Here is a 16,060-nt window from a genome sequence, read left to right on the forward strand (position 1 = left end):
GTTCGATGCTGAAGAAACAAATTTAGAAACTTCTGATAAAATAATCAAATTAAAAATTATCGAGGAGAAAGCTATGTTAATGATAAATTCTGAAGACAATGTTAAAGAGTTTCTTTTTTCTGAAAACGTTGAAGATGATGTTATAAATAAAGAGATAGATGAATCTGAAAGCTATATAGACCGTTGGCGGTTGTTACAGTTGAAACTGCAACAACTTTCAGTTGCAGGAATGGAAGAAGTTTCGCCGAATTGTGGTGTTCCTCAGCAGAATACATTATTACGTTACCCTAAAATTCAGTTACCTACGTTTAATGGAGATATAAGAAGCTGGGTAAGTTTTTGGGGTCAATTTGAGAAAGTCGATAAAGACCAAAATTTAGATTTACATGATAAATTTGCATACCTATCCCAATGTATGGAAAAAGGAAGTGTCGCTGAAGAATTAATTAAAAGTTTTCCACCAGGAGGAAACAGTTATGAGAAAGCTATAGAACAATTGAAATTACATTACGGCCGAGAAGAATTACTTATACAAGTGTATGTTAGAGATCTTTTATCATTGGTTCTTCAAAAGCAGAATATGCCGAAAAAATCTCTGAGAAATCTTTATGATTTATTGGAAACAAAGCTCCATGCGCTTGAGATATTAGGAGTAACAAGGGATAAATATGCGGCGATGCTTTTCCCACTTGTTGAGTCTGCTTTACCTGAGGAAACACTTCTAGCCTGGGAACGGTATAGATCTACAAATCGTAAATCACATGATGAGGAAAATCAAAATAGTAAAACTACTACAAAAACTGATCTAGATTCAATTCTTGAGTTTCTTCAAGATGAAGTACAAGCAGAGGAACGTATAATCTTAGCCTCACAAAACTTTGGATTTGATACCAAGCCTAATTTTAAATCATTCAAGGAGAAAAAGGCTGCAAATAATAAACACAAATATGGGGATACTCGTCAAATAGCTAGTGCAGCTGATCTTTTAACTTCGTCGAAAGAACAAAGACAGTGTATATTTTGCCACAATTTACATAATTCCACTGACTGTTTGAAGGTACGGAAAATGCCGATGAAGGACAGAGAGAATCTTGTTGAGAAATCAGGTTGTTGTTTCCTGTGCTTAAAACCGGGTCACCAAGTTCGTAAATGTTATTCAAAAGTAACTTGTTTAGGCTGTGGAAAAAGACGTCACATTATACTCTGTCACAACGTAAACCAACGAACATCTTTCTCTACTGGAAAAGAAACTGCAGAAGTAGATAGTCTTCCGAATGGTGATCAAGCGCTTGCAAATGTATCCAAAAGTCCTAGTGTTATGCTACTAACCTTAACAGTTTTCATCAGAGGTGATGGGAGAAAACGGAAGGCAAGAGCCATCATAGACACTGCTTCGCAGCGCTCTTACGTTTTAAAAAATACTGCTAGAGAGATGAAATATAAAAGGGAAAGCTGGGAATATCTTCAACATTCTCTGTTTGGTGGAGAAAATACAGGAGTGTGCAAGCAAGATGTGTTTACATTGTATTTGACAGGTTGTGATGAATCTTATAACTGTCATTTCAAAGTACTGAGTCAACCTGTTATCTGTGAAAGTGTCCCACCGACAATTCCTGCAATTCATTTAAATGAACTTAATGACTGTGGTATTCATGTGAACGATAATTATGACGGTCCTATCGAAATATTAATAGGAGCTGATGTAGCTGGAAAACTCATTACCGGTGGTTGCAAATCTTTATCTTGTGGCTTTACAGCAATGGAAACACGTTTAGGATGGACCCTTATGGGACGAATACCCCAGATTTCTTCAAAAGAAAATGGAATCTCAGTTGCTAATTCTATGCTTTCTACTACTAGAACAATAACAGAATTGTGGACTCTTGACTCCCTTGGAATTACTGGCCCATCGGATAGGAAAACTAAAGAAGACTTGCATGAATCCGCCAGAGAGCATTTTCTTAAAACAGTTCAGGTTGACAAAGACAATCATTTTGTGGTACATTTACCATGGCTAGAAGATCATCCTCCACTGCCTGACAATTTTAATTTGGCTTTAAAGAGACTGGGCAATACTGTACGAAAGTTAGAAGAAGAAAATCTGTATGACGATTATAATCAAATATTTGAAGAATGGGCAAGAGAGGGTATAATTGAGGAAGTTCCTAAGCACGAGATTCATTTGCTGGCTCATTATTTACCCCATAGACATGTCGTGAAAGAAAATAGCACGATGAGAATCAGACCTGTGTTCGATGCTTCGGCGAAAGTAAAAGCCTTCCCCAGCTTCAATGATTGTCTTGAGAAAGGAATAAATCTTGTAGAATTGATTCCTACTCTATTAACGCGGTTTCGGATGAACAAGTTTTTAGTCACAGCAGACATCCGTAAAGCTTTTTTACAAATTCGCCTTAAAGAAAATGGTAAAGATTTTTTAAGATTTCTTTGGTATAACGAAAAAAAATGAGCTGAAATACTTTAGACACTGCCGTGTCGTCTTCGGAATTTGTAGTAGTCCGTTCTTGCTTAATTCCGTAATCCAGCACTATCTAGAAATAATTTTGGAGGAAGCATAAATGGGTAACTCAAAATATCCTGCTGGTGTTGTAGAGAAGCTGAAAAATAGTTTCTATGTGGACAACTGTCTAACTAGTTTACAAACTGAGACTGAGTTACATGAGTTCATTCAAGTGGCTAAAGATGTTATGCAAGAAAGGAAGTTCGACCTAAGAGGGTGGGGGCATAATTATTTCCACTCCTCAACAGAAGAGGCTTTCTGTGTGACAAATAAAATTGTCCCAGTATTAGGCCTGCAATGGTCTTTAAACACGGATACACTTTCTGTAAATTTAAAAGAAGATTGTGAAGATAATGGACCTGTTACTAAAAGGAAAATACTATCAGAAGTCCATAAAATTTTCGACCCTATTGGGTATACTTGTCCAGTTACCTTATACCCGAAATTGTTGTTACAAAAACTATGGCAAATGAAAACAAAATGGGATTCCGAATTGCCAACAGAAATCTCTAAGAAGTTCAAAAGGTGGAGAAATCAGTTGAGTCTACTTAGGAAAATTGCTATCCCTAGATGTTTAATAAAAGATCCTGATAATGCTGGCAGTTTAAGTATACACGTCTTTTGTGACGCAAGCAAAACAGCTTATGCTACCTGCATATATTTAAGAAGTGAAAGTAAGAACTTGACTTCATGTCAATTGGTTCAAGCACGGAGTAAGGTAGCTCCGCTGAAAGCTATTACAATTCCTAGGCTAGAGCTGTTAGCTTGCTCTATTGGTACCAGACTGGTGCAAAGAGTTATTGAAGATTTAAAATTAGGAAGTATTCAAATTTTCTTTTGGACTGACTCCAGTACCGCCTTGTGTTGGATTAAAGGTAGCGAAAACTGAACACCATTTGTATATAACAGGATACGAGAAATTAGATTGGTGAATAAACCCGAAAATTGGCATTATATACCTGGATCGATCAATCCGGCGGATCTACCATCCAGAGGTTGTTCCGTTCGACAGCTCTCGAAGACAGAGTGGTGGCATGGTCCTCCTTGGCTCTATTACCCATCTAATAAATGGCCTAGATCTGAATTCTCCGTAAATGAAGAAGAAGTGTTGAAGGAAAAGAGAAGGGAAATAGTATCATTTATGGTGAGCCTTCAAAAAAACTGACAATTCCTTTGTTTACAAGTTTTCGAACTATCACAAGACTGTAAGAATCGTTGCCTAGATACTTCGATTTATTAATAACAGTCGTATTTCTAGGGATGATCGAAAATATGGAATCCTTGATTCTGAGGAAATTTCTGTAGCTGAATATGCAGTTATCAGAATAATACAGAAGGAAAGCTTCGTTAATGAAGAAGATGAAAAGTTGAAAACTCTGAGAGCTTTCAAAGATGGAAACGACATCATACGGTTGAAAACAAAGATTTTATATCGACCAGATAGCGAGGACTTTAAGACGCCTGCAATTTTACCATCAAAAAATGAGCTTGTAAAGCGTATAGTGATATACTATCACGTAAAAAACGCTCATGCCGGTACTCAAATGTTGCTTAACATTTTGAGAGAGCGATTTTGGATTCTACATGGTAGAAAGACAGTGAGATCCATCTTATCAAAATGTGTTGTCTGTAAGAGACACTCTGCGAAGAAGCTTGATATTCTTACTGCATCTCTTCCGGAGGACCGAATCCGAGGAGCTGCTGTGTTTGAGATCTGTGGCATTGACCTGGCTGGGCCACTATCTCTCAGAGATAATAAGAAGTCTTGGGCATGTCTCTTCACCTGCGCTGTCTATAGGGCTGTACACATCGAATTAGTGACTTCCTTTACCTACGCAATCATTTTTACTGGCTTTGCGCAGATTCATAGCCCGTAGGGGACGATGCAGCATTATCTATTGTGACAATGGCTCTAATTTTGAAGGTGCTTCTAATCAGCTGAGTAAGCTGGATTGGGGCCTTATTGTAAGTGACACTGCTCTTCATCTTATTAAGTGGTAGTTTAACCCACCGACTGCCTCTTGGTGGGGTGGATGGTGGGAGCGACTGATCGGTATTCTTAAAAGATTATTAAGAAGAGTCTTAGGTCGATCTTCTTTAACATATGAACAGATGACGACGGTGTTATGTGACAGCGAAGCCGTAATCAATTCACGACCGATGACGTATGTCACGGATAATGATGCAGAGTTGGTTCCATTGACTCCGTCAATGTTCCTGCAGGATATCAAAGTGAGTGGTGTTCCTGATTGTGATAAAGCTGATCACCAGAGTCTTAATCAACGTGTCAAGTATCGACAAAATTTACAGAAAGCCTTAAGAAACAGATTTCGGTCAGAATATTTGGGAGCTCTGCTTCAAAGACCAGAACGTAAAACAGCTTCTGCCGTAGCAATGGGTGATGTTGTATTAATTGGAAATGACAATACGAAACGCATCAGTTGGCCACTTGGCAAAATAATAGAGGTAATGCCAGGGAAAGATGGTATTACAAGACTTGTAAAACTGAAAACTTCAAGAGGGGAATTGCTTCGACCGGTAAAACGCCTATACCCTTTGGAAGTGTCAGCAACAGAGTCAGTTCTAATTCGAGAGAAATTGCCAAGTGCAAAATTAAGTGAGCAACCAATAGTTAGTCATTCAGTGGACTGCAATATTGAACCTTCGGAGGAGGAAAGGAAAACGAGAAGTGGTCGTATCATTAAAATACATCATAAACTGGACTTGTGAACTCTTTATATAATTTTGTTATTGTAATAGTTACTATAATTTGTCGTAAGTTAAATTTTAAGATAAAAATTAACTTAGGTGGGAGGATGTCACGTTCATGCTCTACTTGATTATTATCCTTTTTTTTTTAATATTTTGTAAGATCCGAATGGCAACTGTAATAAAAATGGAATAATGTTATGGTATTTTGAGAATGGCTTTTGAGTAGAGTTTCTTACTTTGATGAAATTAATAAGCATGATTTACGCCATAAATATATATTTCTGAGTGAAAATTTGGGAAGTTAAACAAAGAGAGTATATATTTGAACTATAAAAAACGTTTGTGTTAATGTGGAAGAAGAGAAGTTTCATCCATTTTATGAGTACACAAAACATCGAGTTTTAATATACTTCTGGTTCGTAAAGTACAAAGTACGAAAACGGAACATCATCTATATTATGCTCGATGAATGGTGAGTTGGTTTTTTCCCTCTCATTTGCCTGCCTTGATTTTCTTAATGTGTTATGCATGAAAATTGTATGAACAGCTTTGTTAATCATCATTTTATTAACCCTTTCGCTACGGACGTGTCATATATGCATCCCCAACGAACATCTCTCACAGCCGGACATACCACGCATGCATTTCTGGAAATCGAACTTATGGGACGGTGATGCATATGTGCATTTTAAACTGGAACAATTTTTAAACGCCATTAGATGGCTTCCTGTGCCCATTACTTTTGAAATAAATATAGTTTTAGTATCCTGACCTACACTTTGCTCATATTAAGCCTTTGGTATTTTACTCATCAGCCATTGCGGGTGAAGGAGGGAAGAGTAATGTAAATGAACAGAGCTGGGCTGTGTAACTTTCCACTTGATAGAATCATTCGTGTTTCTGATATCTCTCCAAATTCTTTTCTTCTTTTTTATTACTGTATAACCGTAACTAGTCTTTTTGGGTTTTACCGTCAGTTCTGTTGAATTTGGCGTAGCTTTCGAATACATTTTGCGCACTTCTCTTTTTATTACGGAAAACCTTGGTTTCGATTTATTATGACAAAAAAAAAAAAAAAAAAAAAAAAAAACGTGATTTTTTAGAGGAAGAATGTACGCGTATTATGAATGAACTAATAATCTAAAAAGGTGGAAAAAACGACGACATTAGGACTTAAACTTTATTTTCGTGATTTTTTTTTTTTTTTCAAATTTCGGTTTAGCGACTCAAAACTCCAGTCTTGTGGGATGATTCCTCTTCGTACGCTCCATATAGGAGGAGGATGGAGGCCCTCCGTCCCGAAAGGGTTAAGACACGTATACCTCAGGTCTTTTAAAATCTTAGGAGTATTTGGAATTATATAGTTTTTGTCTTGGAAAAAAATTACATTCCCTGGCTACAAAGTTATAACACCGAATGTAAAATCTGTAAAAATTTAAATGTTAATTTATTTAATCAGTCTAGTGCGTACTTGAATAAAATCTTCTAGTGTAGTTAAAAGTTTACCGTATTACATTTATTTTCTGTCGTCAGACTGAGGTTCGATAGTATTTCGTTAGTGAAATAATTGTAGCTTAATTAATTAGAATTCATAAAATAGATAGATATTTTGCAGTTAAATAAACCTGGTTTACAATTACGCAGTTTACTTACGCCTAAGATTTATAATACACTATCCGTTGTAGCCACAGCTTTATTTGTTCTATATGTATGTAAAGAAAGGCGAAACATATTATATTTAGTATATTTCTAAGTCGTAGAGTTTTTATATTCAATCCATAAGAATTTTTAATCTCAACCTTCATTAATTATTACTCACAAAAATCCGGATAAAAACAATTTTATTGTCAGCGTTATGCGTATATATGTAAAAATTTCTTTGAATCCTCCACTTCTAGAGTTACATATAAGTGAAACGTAGAGTTTCTAGGCCTATAGCAGTGTTTTTAAGAGATTAAATTTTAACTCAAAAGATTCATAATAACAGTGGAAGGCAACTCAAAGAATCTTTGGTTCAAATACTTAACAGTTTCTTTTTTTAAAAAAAATTATTGATTGGGATCTTTAGCAAAAATTCCATGTCCTAATGCCAAGAAATCAAAATTAATGTCAATTAATAATGTCATTAATATATGTCATGTAATCAATGATCGAAGAAGAATTTGCAGATGGAGCTTATTAAAACTGTTTTTTGGAGAAAGATTTTGACAAACAATATAAATTTTTTTAGCTATCTATGAATAACTCTCGGCAATTTCAAAGATAAACTTCTTAAGGCTTGAAGGACAGAGAAACTGCCTATCAGCAACATTATTATTATTATTATGGAACTGACAGGTCATCAATGGCTTGACGGATCGCTAAAGATTCGGATAAAGATGTATTAATGGATTAATTCCATAAGAAAAGGATTGTAAAAATAAAATATTTAATTGTAGTAATTAATATCAACTGTTTCTAAAACAGAATTTCAGCAATTATAAAATTTTAATAACCCACAAGTAAATAAATGTCACTGATTAAAATGAAATGCTAGCGTTGGAAATGTCAACGCCCATATAATCATATATTTTGAAAATATTTTAATTTTTAATTTATAAATAGAATTCTATTCAATTATCTTAAATTGAAACCCATTAAAAAAAGACGCATGGGTACCTAACTGGGCACATTAAAATGCTAAAAAAAGAGATTTTTATAAAATATTCCTAAATTAATTTTAAAAATCGATTAAAGTTAGAGAAATAGCGGGATCTTTTGCCTCTCAGCCATATAGTCTGAAAGGGGGTGCGCCTGCTATGCAGTTAGTGACTTCTCGATGTACAAATAATAAGTACAAAATGTACTTGTCCCATTTCCTCGACTCAGCACGAGCCCACGGTGGCCTGGTGGTAAGGTCTCGGAACCGGAGGGTTTCAGGTTCGAGACCCGATTCCACCGAAGAACCGCCTGGTACACGCTAAATCTGTCGGTGCCAAAAGCCCTCCCAATGGCGGGGTGCGGAGGCTTGAAGAGAGGGGGTATCAGCTTGGGTACCGTTCTTGTCATCTAACCGTGGTTCAAAATTAAGAGGTCCATCTCAAAATAACCTTAGTGTTGCTTCAAAACTGGACGTTAGTATAATGAACTCAACTGATTCTTCTACACACATTTCTGCGGCAACGACATACAGGTCGGTTTTTTTTTTCCCCGGTTTTTGTAGAAAGGCTATGATAAAACTTTGTTCCCATGGCCCGTGGTGTGTTTTGCCCAAAGTTATTCTTGGAAAGTTGTGGTCAATCGGAAACCGATCCTTTGTACATTTCCCATGATATGTACACTTTCGGAGCCTCGAGTGAGCAGTTTCTCACCAACACCCAGAGATATGACATATAGTACAATAAAAATGCCGACTTAAAAACAAATATCTTCATAGTATCATTTTCGATTGTCTTTATTTTCAGTTGAAAGTGCCTCATGTATGATTAAAAGCTTAAAAAGTATTGTGGAGCAGAGAGACGAAAAGCTTGAAAAGTATTCAAAATAATATTAATGTAAAATTTTAAAAAGCATAAATTATTTCTGTAAACAATAATATGTATGGAATTTAAAATAAAATTTCGCTTATAGCTTAATTTCATAGGTCTTCTATATATTTACAACATCGCAAACGTCCAATCTGTCATTATGACTTTCATAAAAACAACAACATTCTTTGATTCAGGCATTGACTACATATATTCGCTTGAATGTGGTTGCAAACCAATTACAAGCTAGACAGAGGCTTCAACAGAGCTAGATGGATCAAATTTGGTTTTCCTGACAATACAATACACAAAATGAAAAAAAAAGCATCGATTTTAGTAACATTAAAAAAAAACATAACATATTATTGTAAATCAAAGATCAATTCGAAAATGTCTTATTGTGTCAAATGCAAAATTTTGTATCAGCAAGAATCAATTTAATGATACAAATATTTAATAGAAAAGCATCTTTTAAGTAAACTTAGACACACCTTACCTTCACTTTTGAACATTCACAAAAAGTCAACTTTAGGAGTAAATTTGCATTTCAAACCGAAACTTTCCAAATCAAATTCATCCTATTTCCGTTTAACGCTGCTGAAGTTAATTCATTGTATAATATTTTCGCTAACACTGCATAATAGTATAACAGTATATTATTAATATGGCGTCTATGCAAAAGTTAAACAAGAACGTCTCGAAAACTATATGTAAATGTTATTAGTTATTTAAGCAATAATTATTTAATAAGTTTTTGTAACTAAATTAATAAATGCAACTGTAAAATCTTGTCATCTACAGAAAGATTCCTGATTATAATTATATATTGACTGTCAAGCTTATTTTGAAAACTACAAGCACAAGTTATCTCGTAGTTGGCGATAAATGAAAAATGTCTTAATCTTTACAATTACATATTTGTTTCATTAAAACTATACTTTGTCATAAAATATAATTGTCATAAAACCAACTCACAATAATTAAGCTATTCAAAAATTGAGAATCCCAGCAGGGGGGGGGGGATTTGTATGCGAATTGATTAAATGAATACTTCTTTGAGAATACCGTGATTAGTAACATTTTCCTGAACTTACGTTAGGAAAGCGTTAAGCAGTGCATTCAAGAGACTTTTGAGAAAAATTGGTCCAACAGCATGAAGTACTTCCATATTACTTTAACGGACAAATAAACTGATTGTTGGTAATCATGATTTTAATGATCGAGAGAGGAAATTTGTAATTACAGGAATATATAAAAAAATACTTTAGGATATAAATAAGGATGATGGAAATCGGATATAAAATACTTTATGTAAAAAAATGAAAGAAAATTTCTTCTAAAATGTATTTTTATATCAAAAAGATCCCGCGTTTCTGATTACAAAAATCTGGTGAAAACATATGTAGGACGATGTAATACAAAACCCAACCACAATCATCAGGTCTCCACTGGAGATTACAGCTTAAAATCAGCTAAAAAAATTTAAAAAAACTAAGAGTATCTGATAAATATGTTCAGCGCTGTTTACCATTCTATCGGCGGTCTCCCTACCCATCAAGCAAAGCCTTCGACAATAACGGACAACAATTCTACATTTGTATAAATTAATCTTTTTGCGAGTTTGATATATGTTATTAATTATTTATGTAAGAGCCATGTATATATTTTCAGAGTATCTTGTAGAACTGCAAATATCAAAAAAAGATTTGGTGATCATTGGTCACAATCACAGGATACATTTTTAGCTGAAATATAGTACAAAAAAGTACATAACTGTTCAATGACTGATTCATATATTGCTATGGAAAACCGCCAGTTCAGAGTACGACGCATCAGTTAAGAGTAAGAAGTCCTACACATTGGATAATAGAAAACAACGCTTTGTTCCACAAGAAAGCTTGAATAAGTAGCAAAAACATAGTCAAGGCATACACAAAGAACAGCATTTCGAAAAACTCATACTACAAGCAAACAAAAAACAGTAATATCGCTCAGAGTGCAATTAAGAGAGTTCGCTTCTTCCCAAGAATTAGTCCTCGTATGAGCGCGTCACATTTCATAGCCTCTCAACAGAACATGAAATTTTCTAAAATAATCTCCAGCTTTTGACTCTTAGTAGAGATAGCGACATAATCTTCGCATTTTCCAGAACCTTCATTTTTGCCATCAAATTCGAGGGTCATTGACCTGGCATTTACTTAAAATCATTGTAAATCTCTCTTTTCATCTATGATACTAACATTGCAGTAAAGCAATGTTACAGACTCGCAACACTAACTAGATGCTTCAATAACTAAATCTTGTTCGGAAAATGCATATTAAATAATGAACAAAACAATATTATATACAATCTTTTTTTTTTTTTTTTTTTTCTTTTTCGAATTGTTAAACATTCAGGTAATTTCGACAATTAACAAAGATGTAAAATTAAAGAACAATTTCTGGGTGTTCAAAAAAAGCATAGATTTTGAAAACCAATAAAAAAAATTATATAAAAAAGACGAAATGGGGTAGATTTATATCGTTTGCGGCCTTACGCTTGCAAAATCGGGGAATTTTATCCCAGCAAGTTGTAAATTTAGTTAACATTTCAACCGGTAAGTGGCGTTGCAGGTAATCTGAAACAGATGTACTTAAAACGTAATACATAAGAACTGGAAATTGTTGCCTTTGACTGCGCCATGTTGTTGCTGCATATAGGGGTTACTGTGGAAACATCGTTGTTTAATTTTTCGCAACAGTCCTTGAAGCATTTTCATACCGGTTTTTATTTTCCCTGTTTTGCAGTGCCAACTGTCAGTGGCAATTTTAAATAAATTTGCAATTTGGTAGGATAAAATTCCCTGATTTTCCAAGCGTAAAGCTACAAAAAATACATTTTTATCGCCTTCTGTTTTTTTTTTTTTTTTTTTTTTTATTGATTTACAAAATTCATCAGTCATTTTTGGAACACCCGGTAAATGGCAAGCTTCTTTACAAAAACTAGAAAACTGAAGAAGCGAAATGAAAGAACCGAAAAAAATAAATTCAAAGTACATATATTTTATTATTATTATCACACCGAAAATCCGTACTTTAGCAACCATCAACTTTGAATCCATTAATTTCTATAAGATCAATATACAATTTTTATAATTGTTTTATCAAAAGAAATATCTAAATAAATTACTGATTGAACGAGCAAACAAATCTTAAAAACCAAATTTCTTAGACAGATAACATATTTTTTGTCAATAGTGGCCACTTTTTGCATATTCACAGACGTGAATGCTATAGGATTCATTCCCATTGTGATGTAAAATTATAAGAATGCTATAATTTTCAAATTCATAAGCCACATTATAAAGTATTCATTTCTTGTTTAAATTTCTATACAGTCTAAATTTTTGGAAATTATTATGCCCTTTAAATTAATAGTTAACTGTTTCATTGAGTATTTTCATCTTTGTCTAGTCTTCCCCCCCCACACACACACACTGTCCGGGAAACCTTTTAAAGATAAATTCTGAACAATCAATATTACCCATCTTAAAATTCTATTACTCTATTTTTATCTCATTTGGATTAGAATTATAGAAAGTGTCCTATAATTATCACATAAATTGAGCATAGTACGATTCCTCATACTCAGAGGATGAAAAGTATCCATAAAACTATACCCCTACAAACACTTATTTTTGAAAAAAAATCTCATTTAAAAAAACATATTCAGTCTGATTCAATTAAAAGCAGCCTTTTTTAAAACGTAAATATTAAAACTCATCCTCATAGCTAAAATTTCCATAAAAGAACATTTCGTTATGGAGCCATTTACAAAATTTGATGCATTGCAGCCTTATCAGAACAAAAACAGAGTTGGTTGCTCGTCTTCAAGCTGTTTGCGCCTATGTTAAAACCATATTGCCAGACCAGATTCAGTCCATCATTTTAAGTAATAAATTTTTATAAGCAAGGTTGTCATTTTGAACTGTTGTACTTGTAAGTGCAAATCTCATGAATGTTCCACATATCACATTTTAAAGTTTCTTCAGAACTAGATGTGATGCCATCGCTTTTTGAGTGCGATTTTTGTAAAAATTAGGGATTGTAGAGATATGTGCCTTTGAGTACTTTTCATTCTCTGACACATAATAATACTGCATTTACTCAATAAATCCTGTAATCACTCTTTTAGTATGATTAATTGCTTCCGAAAACAAAAGAATTTTAAATAGTAACAAACAAGCAGGTGTTTCATTATATAATTTTATCTGTTTCTAATAATTTTTGGTATCTTCCTTTTTTTTTAACAAACATTATTTATATTTTTCTTAGGTGTTGCATCTATGCCAGGAGTCTCACAAAAATGTGCAACACAGCTTTGTGAATGCGACAGGGAATTTGCTCGCTGCGTCAGCAATTACCCATGTCCGAGAAAAAAGCCAGGATGCAAAGCAAGCAACTATATTATGCTACAAACAATAAGTAACAATGACATTTAGTAGCATTTATCTTTAAAAAACTGGAGTATAATGTAGTAAAATGAACTGAATACGCATGTGTGAAAATATTTATATCATTAACAGGTCATTTTGAAGTGATCAATTATGAATGCATTGTATAATTGTCAAAGTGAATAAGTCCCTGTCATTTGTCTTAATCAAAATAAAATTTTAATTCCACTTCATTTTTGTAAATGTACATGACAATGTGAATTTTTCTCATCTGCCATAAAATAAATAAATAAAATTTCATGGTGAAAGCTGATGTTTCCTTTTTGAAAATTTATAATTGAAAGATTAAATATATTTTTACTCAGTTTCAAAAATTACATGGTTTCATTAAAACACTGTTTTTAAAAATCGTATTTCTACTATACTAATCACACTTCTTTTGTACTATAAAATTTTCATAAATATCAATTACTTTGCAGGCTTACATCAGAAAAAAACATTCTCTGAATAAACTGTGTCGAATTTAACTTATCAAATTGCATATTAAATGAGAATTACAAAAGCTTTTAGACATACAAGGATTATATTGTTTATTTACAACAAAATTAATTGCCAGAATATTTAAGTAACATTATATAACAATAAATATAGTTAAGATTTCTTATACATTATAAATGATACAACTTAAGTTTTTCTTCTTCTGGGACTATGATATCCTCACTCAAAATAACATTGGTTTGCACATACAAAAGAATTAAAGTAATGGACTAGTAGTGTACGGAAAGAAATGTATAACAAAACTGGAAAAAAAAAGAAAGTTGTATATGTCTTATAAACCCACAGAAAAGTTTTAATGTATATAAAAACTGCATCTAGGTAACATGGGAAGAAATAAACATATTTCATAAGGGCAGAATGAACAATGAGAGCATCTATATGAAATCAAATATATGTGACTATGCATGATTATTAAATTCAGTTGAAAACGGAATCATTCCCTTTAGCACCCGAGTTCTTATCATAATATTTAGTGTAGAAGGTGTGAAAATATTCGTGTATTATTCCCATTTAAACCTAGAAATAAAAATTGTAATAAAAATTGCACAATCGTTTAACTAAGCATATTAGACAGCTCTTGTTCGTGAAATCACTAGCATTTCGTGTGTTGAAATATCAACAAATTCCACTTTATGAAATGCTACCATTAAGAAATTTCAAAATCCGTACCCATATAACTTTTCACTTAAAAGGCCAAAATAGACTCAAATTAGATTTTTTCCAGTTTGAGAAGTGTGTAAGTTTGAGCGTGCAAAACTTCACAAATCTGTTTGCTAGGTAGAAATATTTGCAAACAAACTCACACACAAGTCAATTTTTATTAAAACATTCATTACAAAAGAAAAATGGAAGCACCAATAAAACTCCCATTGAAAATATGCATTTCAAAATCGAAATTTATGCAGCAACTTCATTCTTATACTGTGCTCCAATACATGGACAATGCATTTCTTAAAGATTTTTCCACAAGTCCTACTTTTGACAGTTCTAGTCGCTTCTACAACGTTCTATAAACGAGGTAAGAAAATCACTGGTTACCCCAAATGATATCATTCATATATGAGATCGCATAAAAGATCCCAAAGGAAAAATCAGGCCGCAGTTTTCTTTTGTGTACAGAAAATATTTTTAGAAACAAGATTAATTGCATTGCAGCCATTTGAAATGTCAATCATGATGCTAGTCTTCATATTTGCATTCAACTCTTATGGAATAAAATGATTTTCTATTTATTATCTACATTTATAAGAGGGAAAGTAATCTCTACGTCTTTCAAAATTTTGAACTGAAATCTAAAAGCAGGGGATTTTTCTTAGAAAGCGTATCAGCAAATGTATTTTATACATATATGAGCAAAACTGAAAACGTTCTAAAACTGCTTTAAAGACAATTTTATTTGTCTGAATAAATACATTTGTAAAATCCACCCATATTTTAGGATACACATATAACTCTGTAAGTCTAAATGTAGACATCAACAACATACATACATACATACATAGTAACCACAAACCTTGTTACACAAAAAATGAGTATTAAGACCAAAATCAAAACATATTCTTTTCATAAGAACAGCGAAAATATGGACTTTTCCAAACATTAAATGGTTACATTAATTTTTTTCGTATAAAACAAATCTCATGCTCATACAATTTGTATATAAAAATTTTAAAATCCGTTTATAACACTGATATAAAAAATTGCGCTCAAAAGAATAATTCCGATTCGTTTAAATTTTTAAATAAAATTAGGGAGAAATGTCCTCAACGAACTTATTTCAATGTTCACACATACTAAAATAATAGCAAACATTAATTAAATCTTTTAATTAATTACTGCATTTCAAAATACAATCAGGCAAAGATTTAACAAAACCCTATTTACTAAATTGCATGATTTAATGAATTTTTCTTTTTCCCTGATTGAAATAGAGGCAAAAACCCCTATTTAACGAAAATTAAATCCTGAATTAACGAATTACTTCTATAGCCTAAAAAAACTTTGTTCTTGTTTGGGTTAGAAAAATACTGGATTATTTTTCAACTGACTACAGTTTTCATCTTGTCCGTAACAAATGAGTATTGAACGAATCCTTACTTTAAGTCAGCGATTCTCAACCTGTGGGGCGCGCCGCCCTAGGGGGGCGCGAGCACACTAGAAGGGGGGCGCGAGAATATCCAAGAGAAAATATTATTTAAAAAAATTGATTAACTGACTGAAAGGAAAGCACACATACACATAGAAAACAAAATACATTTCGACATATAACTTATTAAAGTAAAACAACTTACTAAATCAAAACATACTAAATTAAGACAAATTTAATAATTATT

At 33.0% G+C, this 16,060-nt stretch overlaps 1 protein-coding gene across 1 annotated transcript in view; it reads left to right on the forward strand.

Moving 5' to 3' along the window:
- LOC129960889 (phospholipase A2-like) overlaps positions 1–13,440 on the forward strand; it is a 64,791-nt gene extending 51,351 nt beyond the window's left edge. Inside the window, exon 4 of the mRNA XM_056074607.1 lies at positions 13,051–13,440. Within this exon, the coding sequence (XP_055930582.1) occupies positions 13,051–13,217 (167 nt within the window). The 3' untranslated portion in view covers positions 13,218–13,440. The remainder of the gene's footprint in view (positions 1–13,050) is intronic.
- The last annotated feature ends 2,620 nt before the right edge of the window (positions 13,441–16,060 follow it).

Source organism: Argiope bruennichi, chromosome X2, assembly GCF_947563725.1.
Source record: "Argiope bruennichi chromosome X2, qqArgBrue1.1, whole genome shotgun sequence".
NCBI lineage: Eukaryota > Metazoa > Arthropoda > Arachnida > Araneae > Araneidae > Argiope > Argiope bruennichi.